Genomic DNA, 22,059 nt, shown 5'->3' with positions numbered 1-22,059 from the left:
AACAACGGTTTTTTTAACTCCGCATGCGCCGTCCGTGGGGGTATCTCAGTGCGCATGCTCGAAATTAACCCGGAACAAGCCAATGCTTCCGACGGTGACGTCATTCTACGCAAATCCCTATTCGCGAACGACTTACGCAAACAACGTAAACATTTCAAAATTCTACATGGGAACGATGGCCATACTTAACATTGAGTACGCCTCATAACAGCAGCTTTAACTATACGCCGGAAAAAGCCAAACGAAAAAGACGTAAAAAAATGCACTGGCCGGACGTACGTTCGTGGATCGCCGTAAATAGCTAATTTGCATACTCAACGTGGATTTCGATGGAAATGCCACCTAGCGGCCGCCGAAAAATTGCATCCAAGATCCCAGATGCCGTCGTATCTTGTTTTGTGGATACAAAACAAAGATATGACGCATGAAATTTTAAATTACGCCAGCGTACCAAGAGATACGCCGGCGTAATGCTTTTGTGGATTTGCCCTTTGATATATATTTTTTTGTGAATAAAATATGGGTTTTTGAGATGCAAATTGTTGCATTCTGTTTTTATGTAGAGTTTACACAGCATCCAAACTTTTTTTTTTTTCTACATGCATACACTCTAGAAATGGCTGCATTTTATTTACCGACCAAGACGACACAGGATCATGTCGGTGTAATGTATGTTATAACAGCTATTATTAGTCTAAATCAGAAACCTATGTAACAGGGTGACAACCCAACAGCACAATTAAGAAACAGGAACAGAGCGTTGTCACCCTATAATAGGAAGTGCCTGCACAAGCTCTTACTTTAATTAATGATGAAGATTTTAAATACATTAAAAATTACTCTGAAGTTAACAAAATAAAACTTATATGAGATTTTACAAATACTTTAATGCTGAAACCTGCTTTTTTTCAGATGGGTTTTGCCGAGAGTAGTTGTTATGGTTTGCAGTGAGGTCTACCTATAGAAATGAAGCTGGGAAATACTTTGGCGGTAATGTTGACACAGCGGTGACACAGAAATATGTAAAGTGCCATAAAGAGAGATAGCAGCATACCTCACCACCTTGAACAGAAGTGAAAATCAGTGAAGAGAATTCATTTCCTAAAAATATGTGTGCCTTAAGTCAATGGAATGTCAACTGGACAAACAAAAGGAGAACAGGGTTTCCCTTGTTATCATTTTTGTGTTCATAGGAGATTTAAGACCAGCCTGACACACCGAGGTTTATTTTTAAAAACAGGAAACATTGCGATGTGCAACTGAGCATGTAGTCAGGCCAGCATTTTCTAACATTTTATTTTTCTTAATACAGGTTATAATATGAAACATAAAAATTGCTAAAATACTTTGTTTACGTTTTTTTTATTATTATTATTATTATTCTTCTATGTGGTTAATGTGGTTTCCAAAAACCACATTATAAAAAAAGTTTATACTTATCTGCTCTGTGCAATGTAATTTCCTCCTTTTCATCTCCGTCCCCTGCCGACTCCGTCTACTACTCTCCCGAGTCTGCCTCCATAGTAGGTTGCTTGCCATCGGGGCACACATGCAGGCATGCTCCCGAGCCAGGCTGTGTGTCCAAAGATACACACAACCTGGCTTGGCCCCGCCTCCCGCACATGACTCGACTGACAGCAGCAGGAGCCAATAGCTCTTGCTGCTCTCAATCTGTCCTGTGAGAAAAGGAAAAGAGACCAGCACAGTGCTGGATTGAGAGAGGCCTCCGGAAAGTATTGGGGGTGGGGAGGGGGAGTAAGGAATAGCTAGTGGAAGTTTTTCTTACCTTACTGCAGAGAATGCATCAAGGCAAACAACCTTTGGGCAGAGGTATTATGTTTACTATAACTAATCCTGTCTGTACTGTGCTGGCAGACTTTCATTATCAGTTGTAAACTAGATGTGCACACTATCTGTCCTAACAAAGGATTAAAGATCTCAAGGCTTGGGTGGTATTACATAAAAAAATTGAAACACCAAAGTAAATGATTGACAGGTATTAACCGGTTATATTACTTTAAACAGCATCTTCAAGCAGCGTGTAATGTTACAGTCAAAAAGTGCAGTCCACTCCCCTTTTAAACTTTGTTTTATTTAACCCCACGTAGCCTGATTAACTAGGCTTCTTAAACTGCTTCTTGCCACAAGATTCTGTACTGTATCTTCTCATGATCCGAGGTGAGTGGGCAAGACTGCTACAGATGAACAAAGAGCAAGAGCTAGCAACAGAGTGACAATGTAGATTTAAGCTAATTAAAATATATACCTATATATATATATATATATATATATATATATATATATATATATATATATATATAAAATCACAACCAGGGCTTTTTTTCTCAGACAATAGGTGCAGGAACTTCCCCTTTCCGAGTCACCCCTTTTCTCCGCCCCCTACCCACCTCCCAGTATCGCCCCTTTTAGACAATATAGAACCAAGCATCATTTTGTGGTGCTAAGTAATTTATATGGAATTTTGTAATGATATCAATAAAAGCAGTAAAATAGATCCCCTGCAGCCAGCAACAATAGATCCCCCTAACAACAATGGACCACCCACAGCAAAATGTCCCCGCCAGCAACAATAGACTCACGGCAGCATCAACAGATCTCCATACAGCCAGCATTGATAGACTCTCTGGCTGCCATCAACAATAGACCCCTCCCCCAACAGTAGATCTCTTTCAGCAACAACTGACCCCCCCAGCAACATAAGACCCCCCTAGAAACAATAGGTCTCCCACCAGCAACAATAGACCCCCCTGCAAAAATAGATCCACAGCAGTGAGCATCAATACCCTGCAGCACACCCCAGCATCCCTTGCTATTACATACAGTCAGTTCAGAAGGTGCCGGAAATGCATTCCCCCGTGTTCCCGCTGAAAAAAAGCCATGATCCCAATCCCATGATCCTGCATGAAATTGATGTGGTTATTGAGCTGTTTAGAGGTATGCCTATGTGGGGTGGGGGGCATATTTGGTTCTGAAATCATAAACCCTAATATTGCACACAGGTGGTTTCTAACAAACTGGAAAAGCCATGTGCAATCTATATAAACTATATGTATGCCACTACAGTCCATTTACTGAGTTGTTCGGGAAATAGCAGCTTGTCCCTGACTCTTGCTCCCAAAGAGCCATCTACCTACAGGGCCGATCCGCCCTATAGGCTCACTATGCAAGTCGCTTAGGGCCCCGCAAAGCTGTGGAGAAGTCATTTTTGGCCCCTTAACCCGCTTCTCAACTTGCTGGCTGCTGGCTGCATGGGAGAAGAGGTAACCCCCACTTCTCACTTTAATGTAAAATGTCATTTCTGACAGCAGAACACCCCCAACCCCCCGCTGCTCAACTTTAATGTGACATGTCATTTTGTTTAGGGCCCCAGGAAGGTCAGGATCGGCACTGTTCTATTATCAGTAAAAAAAACAAATAAATAATTGTAGTATTATTATTATTATGTAGAAGTATTTCAGAAAAGAAACATATCTGGTAAACCCAGGTTGTGCCAGGTGAGTAACTGAGGAGTAGAATTCCTGCAATTACTTGCAACATTTTTTGTAGCTATTTGTTCTGTTTTTATGTATTGTAATAAAGTACTGTAAGTAGTTTATCTTAATGAAATTACTTTTTAGTTGCCTTCAAAGTCCCACTGTTTTGGGGGTATTTTTTTTTTGTTGCTATTTATACTTTTGGGATGCTGGCAACAATCCAGTGTTTTTTCCTGTTGGTTATACCGATCTTGCAATGGTAGCCAGGTAGGTGCCATTGGGTCTTCCTGCCATAGCACAAGCTCTGTATTATTTCCCAACAGCGACAGTAATGATGTATCTCATTATTTGCTATGCTTTCATCTGTACTCTCAATAAACAATTAAAATCATTTTCGGAACAAAAAAACAGCAGCTGCACCCATCAGGACATTAAACTGCTCCTTTGTTCTGTGAAAGTCACTTCTCAATGAATTGTCTCTGTCAACAGGGGATCAGTGAAAACTATTCACACAAATGGGCCTGACTGTCTGATCCAAAACATGCTGCACCTGTTTCACATGCCCTGACCATGTGACTGCCCAGCCCCTGGATCACTTTATAACCTATTCAATGCCAAAGAGAACACACATATAATAGCTATCTAAAGCATTGGTGCTGGCTGTGGCCGACTAGACCACAAGCAACAATACATGTTGTAAGGCAATCTTAGCAAAGATGCCCCTTTGCGCAGCACATCCAGGAATATTATATGACCCATAAATGAGATAGAACTGTGCCATCTTTACTAGTTGTGAACTGAATGCTAAGGGGCAGATCCACAAAGAAATTACGCCGGCGTATCTATTGATACGCCGGCGTAATTTGAATATTCCCGCGTCGTATCTTTGTTTTGAATCCTCAAAACAAGATACGACGGCATCTCGGCTAGATCCGACAGGCGTACGTCTTAGTACGCCGTCGGATCTAAGCTGCAATTTTTCAGCGGCCGCTAGGTGGCGTTCCCGTCGAATTGCGCGTTGAGTATGCAAATGAGCTATTTACGGCGATCCACGAGCGTACATCCGGCCGGCGCATTTTGTTACGTCGTTTGAGTTCGGCTTTTTCCGGCGTATAGTTAAAGCTGCTATTCTGAGGCGTACTCAATGTTAAGTATGGCCGTCGTTCCCGCGTACAATTTAGAATTTTTTACGTCGTTTGCGTAAGTCGTTCGCAAATAGGAATTTGCGTCGAATGACGTCACCCTCGTAAGCATTGGCTGGTTCCGGTTTAATTTCGAGCATGTGCACTGGGATACCCCCAGGGACGGCGCATGCGCAGTTAAAAAAAAACGTTGTTTACGTCGGGTCACGACGTATTAACATAAAAAACGCCCCCATTACATCCATTTGAATTCCGCGCCCTTACGCCGCGAGAGATACACTACGCCGCGGATTCTTTGTGGATTAAAAAAAAAAAAGATAAGTTACGGCGGCGTAGCGTATCTTAGATACGCTGCGCCCGGCGCAGATGTATGTGGATCTGCCCCTAAATATCTATACTAAATACACAGGACCCATCACATCACATGATCAGCCAGAATGACATCAGAATAAGGCAAGTAAAACATACTGCTGATATAAAGCAAATAAAAAATGAACAGTGCAGTTAGAGGAGATTGTGTTCTACTATTTTGGGCTGGTATTCCCCTAAAGTGAATGGCAAATTTGCATGTGCCATTATAAAGTTTTGCATACATGCGCACATAAAAACAAATCCTATGGAAATGATAAAACATGAGAGCATAAAGCAGGGGTCTCAAACTCAAATTACCTGAGGGCCACAAGACAAGTTTTCATATGCCATGAGGGGCCGCATGCAAACTTTCAAACTTCAAAAACAACAGTACTGGTGTCAGCGAGCGCATTATTACCACCAGCACTGGTGTCAGCGAGCGCATTATTACCACCAGCACTGGTGTAAGTCAGGGTTTGACAAATTTGCTTGGAATCTCGGAGCCAGCTAAAAAAGTTAGGAGCCAGAAAACGCACCCCGTCCCGACGAGCTTGCGCGCAGAAGCGAACACATACGTGAGCAGCGCCCGCATATGTAAACGGTGTTCAAACCACACATGTGAGGTATCGCCGCGATTGGTAGAGTGAGAGCAATAATTCTAGCTCCTCTGTAACTTAAAACATGCAACCTGTAGATTTTTTTAAACGTCGCCTATGAAGATTTTAAAGGGTAAAAAAAGTTTGTCGGCATTCCACAAGCGGACACAATTTTGAAGCATGACATGTTGGGTATGAATTTACTCGGCGTAACATTATCTTTCATAATATTAAAAAAAATGGGGATAACTTTACTGTTGTCTTATTTTTTAATTAAAAAAAGTGTAATTTTTTCCCAAAAAAGTGCGCTTGTAAGACCGCTGCGCAAATACGGCGAAACAGAAAGTATTGCAACGATCGCTATTTTATTCTCTAGGGTGTTAGGATAAAAAATATATATAATGTTTGGGGGTTCTAATTAGAGGGAAGAAGATGGCAGTGAAAATAGTGTAAAATGACATTAGAATTGCTGTTTAACTTGTAATGCTTAACTTGTAATACCAACGGCCACCACCAGATGGCGCCAGCTCACATCTGGTGGTAATAACTTGTAATACCAACGGCTCACCACCAGATGGGGTCAGCTCAAAAAAAAAAAAAAATTTTTTTTTTTTTTTTTTTTTTGCTCCCCTCACTTCCACCCTGCCTGGGGGCCATTTATAACTGGTCCGCTGGCCGCAAATGGCCCGCGGGCCGGTACTTTGAGACCACTGGCATAAAGTAAAGGCCAATGTAAAAAAAAAAAAAAAAAAGAAGAAAACAAATTTATCAGACCTTTCTGAATGATACCCAATATGTCATTGAAGAGACTCTGTTGCTCTTTACCAAGTGCAAATAGTAAAAACAAATATATACAGTATCTCACAAAAGTGAGTACATCCCTCACATTTTTGTAAATATATTGTTATCTTTTCATGTGACATCACTGAAGAAATTATACAATGTAAAGTAGTGAGTGTACAGCTTGTACAACAGTGTAAACTTGCTGTCCCCTCAAAATAACCCAAACACTAATTAATTCCACACCATTAATGTCTAAACTGCTGGCAACAAAAGTGAGTACACCCCTAAGTGAAAATGTCCAAATTGGGCCCAAAGTGTCAATAATTTGTGTGGCCACCATTATTTTCCAGCACTGCCTTAACCCTTTTGGGCATGGAGTTCACCAGAGCTTCACAGGTTGCCACTGGAGTCCTCTTCCACTCCTCCATGATGATATCACGGAGCTGGTGGATGTTAGAGACCTTGCGCTCCTCCACCGTTTGAGGATGCCCCAAAGATACTCAATAGGGTTTAGGTCTGGAGACATGCTTGGCCAGTCCATCACCTTTACCCTCAGCTTCTTTAGACAGTGGTCATCATGGAGGTGTGTTTGGGGTCGTTATCATGTTGGAATATTGCCCTGTGGCCAAGTCTCCAAAGGGAGGGGATCATGCTCTGCTTCAGTATGCCACAGTACATGTTGGCATTCATGTTTCCCTCAATGAACTGTAGGTCCCCAGTGTTGGCAGCACTCATGCAGCCCCAGACCATGACACTCCCACCACCATGCTTGACTGTAGGCAAGACACACTTGTCTTTGTACTTCTCACCTGGTTGCCGCCACACACGCTTGACACCATCTTAACCAAATAAGTTTATCTTGGTCTCATCAGACCACAGGACATGGTTCCAGTAATCCATGTCCTTAGTCTGCTTGTCTTCAGCAAACTCTTGTGCATCATCTTTAGAAGAGGCTTCCTTCTGGGACGACAGCCATGCAGACCAATTTGATGCAGTGTGTGGTGCTGAACTCCCACCCCTTCAACCTCTGCAGCAAGGCTGGCAACACTCATACGTCTATTTCCAAAAGACAACCTCTGGATATGATGCTGAGCATATGCACGCAATTTCTTTGGTTGACCATGGCGAGGCCTGTTCTGAGGGGAACCTGTCTTTTTAAACCGCTGTATGGTCTTGGCCACTATGCTGCAGCTTAGTTTAGGGTCTTGGCAATCTTCTAATAGCCTAGGCCATCTTTATGTAAAGCAACAATTATTTTTTTCAGATCCTCATGAGTTCTTTGCCATGAGGTGCCAAGTTGAACTTCCAGTGACCAGTATGAGAGAGTGAGAGCGATAACACCAAATTTAACACACCTGCTCCCTATTCACATATGAGACCTTGTAACACTAACGAGTCACATGACACCGGAGAGGGAAAATGTCTAATTGGGCCCAATCTGGACATTTTCACTTAGGGATGTACTCACTTTTGTTGCCAGTGGTTTAAACATTAATGGCTCCGTGTTGAGTTATTTTGAGGGGACAGCAAATTTACACTGTTATACAAGCTGCACACTCACTACTTTACATTGTAGCAAAGTGTAATTTCTTCAGTGTTGTCACATGAAAAGATATAATGAGATATTTACAAAAATGTGAGGGGTGTACTCACTTTTGTGGGATACTGTATGTGTAAAGAGCTGCGCTATAGATATATAAATAAAAAACAGTGTGCTGATTGAATATATAATGTTGCTATATTACTAAGGTATCAATAAATAATATATATGCAAACACAAAATGTATAAATCCGTAACTAGAAAAGACCTCTGTAATAAGGATCCATTTGTTATGGTGAGCACATTTTTTGGGAGATTTTTTATTTTTTTTGGACATTGTGATTTGTTTCATGGATTTGTTTGCACGGGTTACCTTGGTCATTAATAATTACAGACTCACAAATGTTGTGTTTGCATATACAGTATATTCTTTATTTATAGTAATACAGCAACGTTAAATCAGCACACTGTTTTTTATACAGTATATTTACAGTGCAGCACTTTACATATATAAATATTTTATTCAGCGTGACTAGGACAGTATAAAATATTCACATGTCCACTTCACAAATTACTACATTTTGTGATGTCATAGCGTGTAGCAGAAAATATTGTAGGTTTGATGATTTCCCTTTCTCTGTGCTAATAATGACAGTAACATGATGAGAATTTATTTTTCTGAAAGACAGGACTCCTTGTGAAATCTAAAACCATTTTCCAAACAGACATCAACCTAAATATTTTATAGTCACCTTATTGGTACTAAGGAGATGGATTACAAATATCAAATAGCATTTGCAACGATTTCCACTCCATTGAACAAAATGGCTTGCATTTTATAACGCTGAAACTGAATCCATATGCTCTTTACCAAGAATACCCTTCACTTCTTCAATAGTGGAAAATTATTTCCACGTAATATTGTGTCAGCTTTTAAAAAAAACCTTGGGTACACCGAGGACTATTAAAAATTGTGTTTAATAAGTTAAAGAACAACGTCAGTTGCACAAATCGATGAGCACAGCATTATACAGGTCCATAGTTTATATCCTGGGTTGACATAGGACCTTTGAACTGCAGCCGAAGCACAATTTCACACTGTTTTCAGTTGTTTCGCATAACAGAATATGTTGTTTAAAGTGGCTCTATCAGGGGCTTAAGAAAAAAACAAACAGTAAAGCCTCGTACACACGTCCGAGGAACTCGACGGGCGAAACACATCGTTTTGCTCGTCGAGTTCCTTGTGAAGCCGCCGAGGATCTCGGCGAGCCAAATTTTCCCATTCCCGTCAAGGAAATAGAGAACATGCTCTCTTTTTGGCCCGACGAGATCCTCGACGGTTTCTTTGTCGAAAAGTCTACACACGACCGGTTTCCTCGGCAAAAAAAACCCCAGCAAGCTTCTTGCTGGTTTTTGCCGAGAAACTCGGTCGTGTGTACGAGGCCTAACAGTATAAAGAAGCAGGTTTATATGCATCTGTCCACTGGCCAGTTAGCTGAGATCTCTGTGCACCAACACCTCTGGTGTGTTGAATATCATGTCTTCTCGCTGGGTCTTTTGGTTTTCCCCATCAAACTCCAGTCACGGCAGCATAATGCATGACAAGCAGGTTGGTGGAAGGAACAAAAGTGGCCAATGGGGGACATGCTGCTCCATGCAATCTAGAAGTGTGGGATAATATCAGAACACAAAGCTCTGCAAGAGGGTTTTTGGCAAATTAGCAGTCAGATCGGTAAATAAAAGCCAGTATTTTCCATAGTATTTCTATTTGGATTTGTTTTAACCCTTTAAACTGATCATCTTAAATATTGCAGTCATGAGAAAAATACATGGACTGACATTGCTGGCCTTGCTTTGAAGATGCCAATTGCCTGACCATGCCTGACTTCAATGCTGCTGAGTCACAGGCCCAGAATAAGAATACAGAATACAGCAAATTAAAGTTGAAAAAAAAAAAGAATTCCTTATTTTTATATTTGTTCAGGTTGATCCGATCGCATGTGAAACAAAACAGATCTTCTAAAAAGCACTACAATCGCCTTAAACCTAGAATGGCTTTAACAAGTATAAGTTCCATTACTACTATTGGCCCTGCAGCATCTACACAAGGGCAGCTTCAACGAACCCATAACTAGATTACTGCTTCATTAACCACTTAAGACCCGGACCATTACGCAGGTAAAGGACCTGGCCAGTTTTTGCAATTTGGCACTGCGTCGCTTTAACTGACAATTGCGCGGTTGTGTGATGTGGCTTCCAAACAAAATTGGCATCCTTTTTTTCCCACAAATAGAGCTTTCTTTTGGTGGTATTTGATCACCTCTGCGGTTTTTATTTTTTGCGCTATTAACAAAAATAGAGCGACAATTTTGAAAAAAAAATCTATATTTTTTACTTTTTGCTATAATAAATACCCCCCAAAAAAGATATAAAAAAAACTTTTTTTTTCTCAGTTTAGGCCGATACGTATTCTTGTACATATTTTTCCGTGGCATTATGGCGGATACATCGGACAATTTTGACACATGTTTGGGATCATTGTCATTTTCACAGCAAAAAATGCTTTAAAAATGCATTGTTTACTGTGAAAATGACAATTGCAGTTTGGGAGTTAACCACTAGGGGGCGCTGAAGGGGTTAAGTGTGACCTCATATGTGTTTCTAACTGTACGGGGCGGGGCTGGACGTGTGACATCATTGATCGCCTTTCCCTATATCAGGGAACAGACGATCAATGACAGTGCCACAGTGAAGAACGGGGAAGCTGTGTTTACACACAGCTTTCCCCGTTCTTCAGCTCCGGGGACCGATCGCAGGACTCCGGCGGCGATCGGGTCCCGCGGCCATGGTCACGGAGCTTCGGACCGGGTAGCACATCCGCAACCCACGGCTGGGCACTTAAGGAGGATGTACAGGTACGTGCTTGTGCCCAGCCGTGCCATTCTGCCGGCGTATATGTGCAGGAGGCGGTCCTTAAGTGGTTAAAGAGTATCTCTAGTCTATATTTTTTCTTTCGTTTTAGATAGAGTGGTGAGGGGTTGGTTAGTTGTTGCCAAAGTTGAAATAGGGGTGAAATCTTTCATAAGGGACAACAGTCTAAAGGTGGCTATAGATGTATCAAGCAGGGTCCAGGCCGAATTTTCAACAGTGTGTGGCTATCCCTGTTTGATAGAAGTTGATCAAAAGGTTGACTTCTGTTGAATGAACAAGGTGAAAAACTTTTGTCAATCAGCTGTGTATTCTGACAGCTCTAATGCCGTGTACACACGACCGTTTTTCGGAATGTAAAAAATGACATATTTTTTTAATGTAGTTAAAAACGATCGTGTGTGGGCTCCAGAGCATTTTTTTACGACGTAAATAATGGCCATTAAAAATTTAGAACATGCTCTAAATTTTCACGTCGTTTTTAACGTCGTAAAAAATGGTTGTGTGTGGGCTTTAACGACATAAAAAAAACGCACATGCTTAGAAGCAAGTTATGAGATGGGAGCGCTCGTTCTGATAAAACTAGCGTAAGTAATGGAGATAGCATATTCATCACGCTGTAACAGACTGAAAAGCGTGAATCGTCTTTTACTAACACAAAATCAGCAAAAGCAGCCCCAAGGGTGGCGCCATCCGAATGGAACTTCCCCTTTATAGTGCCGTTGTACGTGTTGTACGTCACCGCGCTTTGCTAGAGCATTTTTATTCCCTAATTCAATTACTCCCTAATTCAATTACAAACACGTATTCGCTGTGTATAGAGATGCATGTCAATAGCAGACCAGTGGAACATTTAGGACACCATGAATAAAGCCTCCTGGTTTTCATCCGCCCTAAATGTAGGTAGTGCCCTTTTCAATGGGACAGTGGGAGGGGCTCCAGTACCCGTCTGACTTAATGGGCTCCTAAATCCCAGTGGGCCTACATGCATCTGTACAACGTGCACACATTTTCCACCTACCTATGGTTCTAACTCTTCACCACCTATTCAAAACTAAATAAAGTTAGACTTTAAATTATACCAGAGAACACTTTTGAGTTCAATGACATGTTGGAGCCATCTGGTGTAAAATGTGTAATTATATGGCAGCAAAAGGACTGTCTTTTATTATTATATTGTCAAAGAATAATTTTATACTGCCCAGTATAACAGTAAAATCGGTATGAAATCCAGGAAAGAGTAAAACCGGTATAACAAAGAAAACTTCACATTTTGCTTTATGTAGCACAACACAGACACAATTCATTCCCCTTCCTGATAAAAACTGATAACTCACCTCGATCAAATGACATTTTTACATCTTCAATGTGCTCTGTAAAACCTGAAACTCTGTACAGGCCTTCTGACTTCAAGCCTATAAGCAGAAAAGGGACACAAATGCAATAAATTCATCTACATTGTTGCATATTTAAAAAAAAAAAAATCTTACTTAAGATAAGTTTCACAGAAATGCATTGGGATCAACTGAAGGCAAAACATCTGCTATAAAATGATATATAATTTGTGCCCCATCGCTAAACCAAGAAGTGAGAGGAAATCCCTGAAAATAAGAGAATGCCTTGCACTCCCTAGGTCACCAGAACTGTCCAAATCTATTACTTTTCTGGGACAACCCCAGAGGCGTTGCTAGGGGGGTGCGGTCCGCACCGGGTGACACCCACTAGAGGAGTGACACCATCCCGATGAGCGCAGCGGAATCGGAGCGCCGAGCGCCGCGGTACAAGAGGAGGGGGGGGGGTTGCAGGGTGACACCGCAGCACCATCCATCGCCTCCTCTCACAGCCACGGGCTGTTAGCGGTGCTCGGCAGTCGGCACACAGGCACAGCCCCCTCCTCTCTGTTTGTGTGTACAGAGGGGGAGGGGACCTTCTGTCCATGTGCCGTGGCGCTGCCTGCGATGATCTGAGGTACTGAATGGGAAGGGGGGGGGGTGTTTGCACTGAGGGGGGTTGTACTAAGGGGGTGTTTGCACTGAGGGGGTCTGTGTAACATGCAGGGGTCCAGAGGTGCAGGTGGCTGTGTAATGTAAAATGGGTGCAGTGATGCAGGGTGCTGTGTAATGTAAAAGGGTCCAGAGGTGCAGGGGGCTATGAGATGTAAAGGGGGCCAGTGATGCAGGGTGCTGTGTAATGTAAAGGGGTGCAGAGGGCTGTGTAGTGTAAAAGGGTCCAGAGGTGCAGGGGGCTTTGCGATGTAAAGGGGTGCAGAGGTGCAGGCGGCTGTGTAATGTAAAAGGGGTGCAGCGATGCAGGGTGCTGTGTAATGTAAAAGGGTCCAGAGATGCAGGGTGCTATAAGATGTAAAGGGGTCCAGTGATGCAGGGTGCTGTTTAATGTAAAGAGGTCCAGAGGTGCAGAGTGCTGTGTAATGTAAAGGGGTCCAGAGGTGCAGGGTGCTGTGTAATGTAAAAGGGTCCAGAAGTAAAGGGGGATGTGAGATGTAAAGGAGTCCAGTAATGCAGGGTACTGTGTAATTTTAAAGGGGTCCAGTGATGCAGGGTGCTGTGTAATTTTAAAGGGGTCCAGTGATGCAGGGGGCTGTGTAATGTAAAGAGGTTCAGAGGTGCAGGGTGCTGTGTAATGTAAAGAGGTGCAGGGTGCTGTGTAATGTAAAGAGGTGCAGGGTGCTGTGTAATGTAAAGAGGTGCAGGGTGCTGTGTAATGTAAAGGGGTCCAGAGGTGCAGGGGGCTATGTGATGTAAAGGGGTCCAGAGGTGCAGGGTGCTGTGTAATGTAAAGGGGTCCAGAGGTGCAGGGGGCTATGTGATGTAAAGGGGTCCAGTGGTGCAGGGGCTGTGTAATGTAAAGGGGTCCAGAGGTGCAGGGTGCTGTGTAATGTAAAAGGGTCCAGAGGTGCAGGGTGCTATGAGATGTAAAGGGGGCCACCGATGCAGGGTGCTGTGTAATGTAAAGGGGTGCAGAGGGCTGTGTAGTGTAAAAGGGTCCAGAGGTGCAGGGGGCTTTGCGATGTAAAGGGGTGCAGAGGTGCAGGCGGCTGTGTAATGTAAAAGGGGTGCAGCGATGCAGGGTGCTGTGTAATGTAAAAGGGTCCAGAGATGCAGGGTGCTATAAGATGTAAAGGGGTCCAGTGATGCAGGGTGCTGTTTAATGTAAAGAGGTCCAGAGGTGCACAGTGCTGTGTAATGTAAAGGGGTCCAGAGGTGCAGGGTGCTGTGTAATGTAAAAGGGTCCAGAAGTAAAGGGGGATGTGAGATGTAAAGGAGTCCAGTAATGCAGGGTACTGTGTAATTTTAAAGGGGTCCAGTGATGCAGGGTGCTGTGTAATTTTAAAGGGGTCCAGTGATGCAGGGGGCTGTGTAATGTAAAGAGGTTCAGAGGTGCAGGGTGCTGTGTAATGTAAAGAGGTGCAGGGTGCTGTGTAATGTAAAGAGGTGCAGGGTGCTGTGTAATGTAAAGAGGTGCAGGGTGCTGTGTAATGTAAAGGGGTCCAGAGGTGCAGGGGGCTATGTGATGTAAAGGGGTCCAGAGGTGCAGGGTGCTGTGTAATGTAAAGGGGTCCAGAGGTGCAGGGGGCTATGTGATGTAAAGGGGTCCAGTGGTGCAGGGGCTGTGTAATGTAAAGGGGTCCAGAGGTGCAGGGTGCTGTATAATGTAAAGGGGTCCAGAGGTGCAGGGGGCTATGTGATGTAAAGGGGTCCAGTGGTGCAGAGGCTGTGTAATGTAAAGAGGTGCAGGGTGCTGTGTAATGTAAAGGGGCCCAGTGATGCAGGGTGCTGTGTAATTTTAAAGGGGTCCAGTGATGCAGGGGGCTGTGTAATGTAAAGAGGTGCAGGGTGCTGTGTAATGTAAAGAGGTCCAGTGATGCAGGGTGCTGTGTAATGTAAAGGGGCCCAGAGGTGCAGGGTGCTGTGAGATGTAAAGGGGTCCAGTGATACAGGGTGCTGTGTAATTTTAAAGGGGTCCAGTGATGCAGGGTACTGTGTAATTTTAAAGGGGTCCAGTGATGCAGGGGGCTGTGTAATGTAAAGGGGTCCAGTGATGCAGGGGGCTGTGTAATGTAAAGGGGTCCAGAGGTGCAGTTGTGGAGAGGGGGTACACAGTAGTAACAAAAAGATATTGAAGGATGCAGAGGTATGCAGGGGGCACAGTGGGGTATTTTTACATTTTAACATGGGGGGGGGGGGGGGGCCAGATATTGGATCCGCCCCAGGTGCCAAATGCTCTAGGTACGCCCCTGGCCTATAGGCTCCTGAGATGTGAATTCCGCTTCTGGAGAAAGATAGGTGGGGGGAGGGGACAGAGAAAAATGGAGAGACAGAAGAAGGGATAGAACGCACAAGAAAGATGGATAGGGAGAGAGAGAAAAAGGGGAAGAAAGGAGAACAGAGAGCAAACAGTAGGGTAAAAAATATTTGAAATATTTTTTATTTTGGGGGGGGGGGGGGGGGGGGGTGACACCATATTTTACCGTACCAGGTGACACCAACCCTAGTGACGCCACTGGACAACTCACAAGTTCACTTTCAATAATGGTAAACAGGACAAATAGAGGGTAAATCTCCCTAACGGGGACAACTTAATAGGTATTCTAACCCCTCTCCATTCTGTCCAAAAAAAAAAAAATGTGTTTTGCCTTTAGCTATACTTTAATGTATGTGAACAGCACATCAAAAACATTAATATCAAGCCCATTGATACTACAAAGCACATTTAGTGAAGGTTTACATGGTGAAACATTCATTGCACTTCTTTATAGAGAAGAAAAGGATCAATAAAAAGTTGCCTGTACCTCATTATCAGTACTCATTATAAGCTATACTTTTTATGTCTGCATGGTTGAAAGATTCACTTGGGAATCATATTAGGAAGATCCACAAATATGGAAAATCTAATTTATTGGGTTCCCCGTAGACTGGTAATAGAGGCTCATTATAATGTTTAGAGAGCCTACACCAATCACCATTGTTTCCCCCTGATAAGCGCGTCTCCCCCCCCTTATCCCCCCCAGCATATGCTCAGGGTTGTAAGTGGCTCGGGCCTGTTTGTACCCCGCTGGGCCTGTTTGTACTTGCTGAACTTTTGCACAATATATTACTATTGCCAAGCTTGGACTTTATGTTCACTGCCCACCGCACAGTGCTATACTTAGCCCACAAAATTGTGTCTGTACACATGCCGTCACTTCACGCTCTGGGTCACAGTCTACATACCATACAATAGTGCAACATACATTGTTTCCTAATTAATTACAATGATCTCAAGTAAACAGCACTGGTTATATGAAAATCGTAGGTGGTCTGGGGATGTACAAAATCTCTTATTGACATTTTAAATTGGAATTGTCAGCATGCCCCTGATTGATGAGCATGGCTTGTGATAATTTGATAGTGACCTTGTGAGCAGTAATGAGTATGTATAAGTATTGGAAATGTTCAATATTCATTTCAGATCTTGGCCAAATTTGACTGCATGGTGTTAAAGGATAAGTTTACCTTTGGGAACAAGTTACATATTCCACCCATTTTTAGGGTCTAACATGTAAAGCCTCGTACACACGATAGGTTAACCAGAGGACAGCGGTCTGAAGGACCGTTGTCATCGGTTAACCGATGAAGCTGACTGATGGTCCGTCACGCCTACACACCATAGGTTAAATAACCGATCGTGTCAGAACGCGGTGACGTAAAACACAACGACGTGCTGAAAATAACGAAGTTCAATGCTTCCATGCATGCGTCGACTTGATTCTGAGCATGTGTGGATTTTTAACCGATGGTTGTGCCTACTAACGATTGGTTTTGACCTATCGGTTACCAATCCATAGGTTAATTTTAAAGCAAGTTGTCTTTTTTTTAACCTATGGTTAAATAACCTATGGGGCCCACACACGATCGGTTTTGACCGATGAAAACGGTCCTTCAGACCGCTGTCCTCTGGTTAACCTATCGTGTGTACGAGGCCTAACATGTTCCTGCTCCTGCAGCTTCTCACAGATTCCTTTTCCTAATTGTGACAGGGGGCTGGGGATCTTCTCCCTGCACCTGCTGTCACAATTTAAAAATAACTCAGCATTGTGGGGCTTTTCCCATACAGCCACAGCATTTATTCTGTGAATGAACTACATGTACCCACAGCCTTCAAGTCTGGCAGCTTGTAGTATTCAATGAACTATAATGGCGCTAGTGAGCGCTCTAGATAATTCATTGAGTCTTCTAGTCGTGTAACTGCCTGCCTGTAAGAGGTACAAGCAGATATACGGACAGTGTGCAGGAGCCTGATATGCGGAATGCGGGTGCAATGATTTACAGGCTCCTAACAAATAAATAATACATGCACATTTTTTTTTACCTGCAAAGAATGTCCATTTTTTTTTTCCAGAAAGGTGAACTTATCCTTTAATTTATTAAAGGCACAACGACTGTTCACATTGCAAGGGAGTTGTAACCTAGCTTAGTGAATGAGGTGAAGCTCTACTGACTTCATCATTCAATCATATGCAAACAATTTTTTTTTTTATTATTTTCACAAATAGTGTGCATTTTAGTATGGCTCACATCTGGGAGGGAAGTAGTGATGGGTCCTGCAGGTGCAGCCTGGGGAATTCCTAATTACTCTCTTATGAAAAAACATTCTGCTTAAAATCATTGTTCCAGGCCTCTATGGTCACTGGGTGCCAGAGAAGGAGGGAGGTGGGGGAAATGTAAAACTAGAACATAGAGACCAATAAATGGAGATTTAGTAATTAAAGCACACAAATGTATTCTAAAATAACCCATACTTCAGAATTGATTGCACACAACACAGAAACCACCCTAAAAAAATAAGAGATTTGTTGCTATGGAACAATTCTTTCCTAAGGAATTATGATAGATCATGAAATAAGGATACAGGTATTCAAGAGTACTATGTTAAAGAAGCCTCCCGATTACTTTCCCTGTCATTTTCTGAACTGCACATCAAACTGCTAGTAACATTATCTAGATGAATATAGTGCATTTATCTTCCCTTAGAGCAGGGGTCTCCAAACTTTCTAAACAAAGGGCCAGTTTGCTGTCCTTTAGACTTTAAGAGGGCCAGGCTATGGCCAGTGGGGGTAAAAAAGGTCCTCACTTAAAGTGGATGTAAACCCGAAAAAAAAATGTTGATGTCACAATGTAGGGTATAAGATATTGTGGTGAGCAGGCACCAAAGGGTCTGAGCCAGAGGTGGTGGAACTGAGTTCCCCCAAGTTCCCCCTGAAAAAAAGCCCTGTCGATAATAACTGTAAAGTGGAAAAGTCCACATTAGCAATCTCTTCCACACAGTCATCAGTCACCCAACAGAAGGCTTATCAGGATCTCTAAGGGCTCTTTCACACGTCCGTTCAGTTTTTCAGATCAGTTTTTTTTTCATCAGTTGATCCGTTTTTCCATCAGTTTTTCGTCAGTTTTTGCATCAGTTTTTGCATCAGTTTTTGCATCAGTTTTTCCATCCGTTTTTCCATCCGTTTTTCCATCCGTTTTTTCATCCGTTTTTTTTTTTTTTAGGCTTTTTATATAGAAAAACGGATGTTAGCGGAACGGATGATAAACGGATCATCCGTTTTTCGTCCGTTCCGTTTTTTAGATGGAAGAAAAATAGGGTTTTCTTCCGTCCAAAAAAACGGAACTGAACGCAGACGGATGCTAACGGACGTTAGCGGATGCTCATCCGCTAACGGACGCTAGCCCATAGGGAAGCATTGCGGTCCGTTAACGGACGTCCAAAAAACGGACGAACGGAACAGACGTGTGAAAGAGCCCTAAGGCAATTATAGGCTCAGAAAAGGGCATCTCTTATACTGTCTGCAATGATGACGATGGCTCTTGCCTTACAGATAGAGGTCTATGAATAATAAGAGAACAGCATGATGGCTATAATTGGGTTTGTTTGTGATAATTCAATGCCCATTCATCTCAGGGGAGGAGAGATAAGGACCATGCAACCTTTGAGATTGGTGTATATTTGGAAGAAGTAATGGACAGGAATAAACGGCTAACCTCTCTGCTCAATCTCCTGGATGCACATGTCTACTACCATGGGCCTCGGGGTATTGTGTGCTTTCACCAGGGTGGTAAGGTCGCAGCTGTACACTTTCTTGATGCGCTTCAGATCTGGTTGGCAGTCATTGGGCACGTATTTGGAACACTGTTTATGTACATTCAATCCGCAGTCTGAAAAGGAAAAAATACAAGCAGTGAACAAAAATCAAAGTAGTGCAATTCAAAGAGATATCACACCAGAGTAACAATAATTAGCAGATTAAAAGATAAAACAGGCCTAATTGGCACCAACCAGGTGGCAAACCTGTTACTTGCCCTGCATGGGAAAATACAGGTTCAATTTAAAGAAAAACTTTCCAAAAAGAAACATAAAGGCTGACAATACCAACATTACCAACATTACCATTACTGACTCATTCTGCAAGTGCTAGTTGCCCGGCAGTCTGATCCTGACATTTTTCTTTAACATTGTAAGTCACTTATCTGGCACATGTATGCAAATGAATACTTCTAACATTATTTCGATTTCTCTGATTTGCATATTTTGCATATGCCAAGTCAGGTCAGGTCAGTGACTCCTAATATGGAAGCCAGATTGTCAGCATAACAACCAGGCAACTGGTATTTTCAGAAGAAAGGTTGCAGAACTCATATGTCTCCACAGCAGATTTATTCAGAAGAACTTCTCTATCCTTTTGGGGAGATAATAAACACACCGGGGTAGATTCAATTAGCCCGGCGTAAATTTGTGCGGGCGTAGCGTATCTCAGATACGCTACGCCGCCGTAACTTAGTGAGGCAGGTTCTGTATTCAGAAAGAACCTGCGCCCTAAGTTAAGGCGGCGTAGCGTATGTGGTCCGGCGTAAGCCCGCGGAATTCAAATTATCCATGTAGTGGGCGTGTTGTATGGTAATGAAGGCTGACCCGTACGTAATTGAAGTTTTTGACTAACGGCGCATACGCCGTCCGTGAATGTAACCCAGTGCGCATGCTCCAAATTAACCCGCAAAAAGCCAATGCTTTCGACGTGAACTACGCACAGCCCTATTCGCGAACGACTTACGCAAACGACGTAATCGACAGAAAATTCGACGCTGGCCCGACGTCCATACTTAACCACTTCCATACCAGGCACTTACGCACCTTTCCGCCCAAAACCAATTTTCAGCTTTCAGCACTGTCGCACTTTGAATGGCAATTGCATGGTCGTGCTACACTGTACCCAAACAAAATTGGCGTCCTTTTTTCCCCACAAATAGAGCTTTCTTTTGGTGGTATTTGATCACCTCTGCGCAACAACTAAAAAAATACTGAAAATTTGGGAAAAAAAATTACGTTTTTATTTTTTTCTGTTAATTTTTTTGTAAATAAGTACGTTTTCTCTTTCAATTACGGGCACTGATATGGCGGCACTGATGAGATGGCACTGATGGACATCGATGAGGTAGTACTGACGGGCACAGATAAGGTGGCACTGATTGGCGGCGCTGGTATGCGGCACTGATGGGCACACATAGGCGGCACTGATGGGCACACATAGGCGGCACTGATAGGCACACATAGGCGGCACTGATGGGCACTCATGGGCGGCACTTATGGGTGGCACTGATGGATACTTATGGGTGGCACAGATGGGCACTGATAGGTGGGCACTGGGCATGGATGGACACTGTGGGGTGGCACTGATGGACACTGTGGGGCAGCACTGATTTACCCATGTTGCCAGTCAGTGCCCATTTGTGGGCACTGATTGGCATCTTTTTTTTTTTTAATGCTTTTTTTTTTCCAGACTTTTTTTTTTTTTCAGACTTTTTTTTTTTGTTTGTCCTTCTCTGGTGGTCCAGGGTGGGCTTCCCTGGTGGTCCAGTGTGGCGATCCGAGGGGGGGCTGCGCTGATAAACAATCAGAGCGAACCCCCCCTGTCAGGAGAGCCGCCGATCGGCTCTCCTCTACTCTTCCTGTTTACATCGTGATCAGCCGTGGTTGGACACGGCTGATCACGTGGTAAAGAGCCTCCGTGAGAGACTCTTTACCGAGATCGGTGTTGCGGGGTGTCAGACTGACACCCCGCAACAACGATCACCGCGATGCACGCCCCCGGGGGCGCGCAGCAGCTCAGAATCCTGAGGACGTCATATGACGTCCAGTCAGGATTCTACAACCACTTTGCCGACATCAATATGTCATTGGCGGGCGGCAAGTGATTAACATAGGATACGCCTCATAGCAGGGGTAACTTCACGCCGGAAAAAGTTTCTGTATCGGCGTATCTACCTAATTTGCATATTCCTTGCGTAAATTGACGGAAGCGCCACCTAGCGGCCAGCATAAATATGCAACTAAGATACGACGGCGTAAGAGCCTTACGCCAATCGGATCTTAGCAAAATTCCGAGGGATATCTTGTTTTCAGAAAACAGAAAAAAGATACGCCGGAGCATCCTAGAAGTTACGCGGCGTATCAATAGATACGCCAGCGTAACTTCTTTCTGAATCTGGCCCATTATAATTATTTTTCCTACTATTTCCATGCTTTTTATCATCATATTTATCACACTCACATAAATACAGGAAACTATGGGCCACATGCTGGTTCTCCTTATCAGAGACCCCAGTCCACACGTATTAGTGTAACAGCTATAAAGGAATTCTAAATGGACGAGGGGCCGTGCATGGGAACTATGTGACCACACAGCACTATGATTCATGATAAGTAAACCATTTCCACAGTATGTAGGTAGAAGACAAGGCTGACCCGGCAGCTTGATGCTCATCTGAGCTGGCAACTCATCATAGTTAATGATTTTACAGCAGATAAATTGTGTTCCTTTTCACATTACATGTGGGTCTTTTCTGAACTTGGCCCCGACATGGGAGCTGTTGGGAAATTTCTGCGCTATTTTTGTAATGTCAGGCCAAGATTTTATATAGAAGCCAAAGATAGAAACGGAAACTGGTCGACTCCAAGTGGAAATTCCCATGAATGTCTCCAAGTATAAATACTTTGTCTGGAAGAATGTATATTTGTTATGTCTGGTGTAGCACTGACAGCTAATGACAGTCTGTATTTCATACATTAATACAGTTCTGGATGGCATGTAGCAACTTCAATAAACATACTTTTTCCTGCAATTTAAAAAAAAAGTGATGAAAAAATACATTAAACGACCCCCGGTCTTTACA

General features: G+C 43.2%; 1 protein-coding gene across 1 annotated transcript in view; it reads right to left on the bottom strand.

Annotated features, from left to right (window-relative positions):
- The window catches only part of CHN2 (chimerin 2), a 438,139-nt gene that overhangs the window by 15,536 nt on the left and 400,544 nt on the right, over nucleotides 1–22,059 (bottom strand). The window contains exons 9-10 of the mRNA XM_040352931.1: nucleotides 18,874–19,047; nucleotides 12,172–12,249 (exon numbers count right to left, since the gene is read on the bottom strand). Of these exons, the coding sequence (XP_040208865.1) occupies nucleotides 12,172–12,249; nucleotides 18,874–19,047 (252 nt within the window). The remainder of the gene's footprint in view (nucleotides 1–12,171; nucleotides 12,250–18,873; nucleotides 19,048–22,059) is intronic.

This window comes from Rana temporaria, chromosome 5 (assembly GCF_905171775.1).
Source record: "Rana temporaria chromosome 5, aRanTem1.1, whole genome shotgun sequence".
Lineage (NCBI taxonomy): Eukaryota > Metazoa > Chordata > Amphibia > Anura > Ranidae > Rana > Rana temporaria.
Note: the sequence above shows the minus strand (reverse complement) of the source record. Positions and strands in the feature narration are given on the sequence as shown.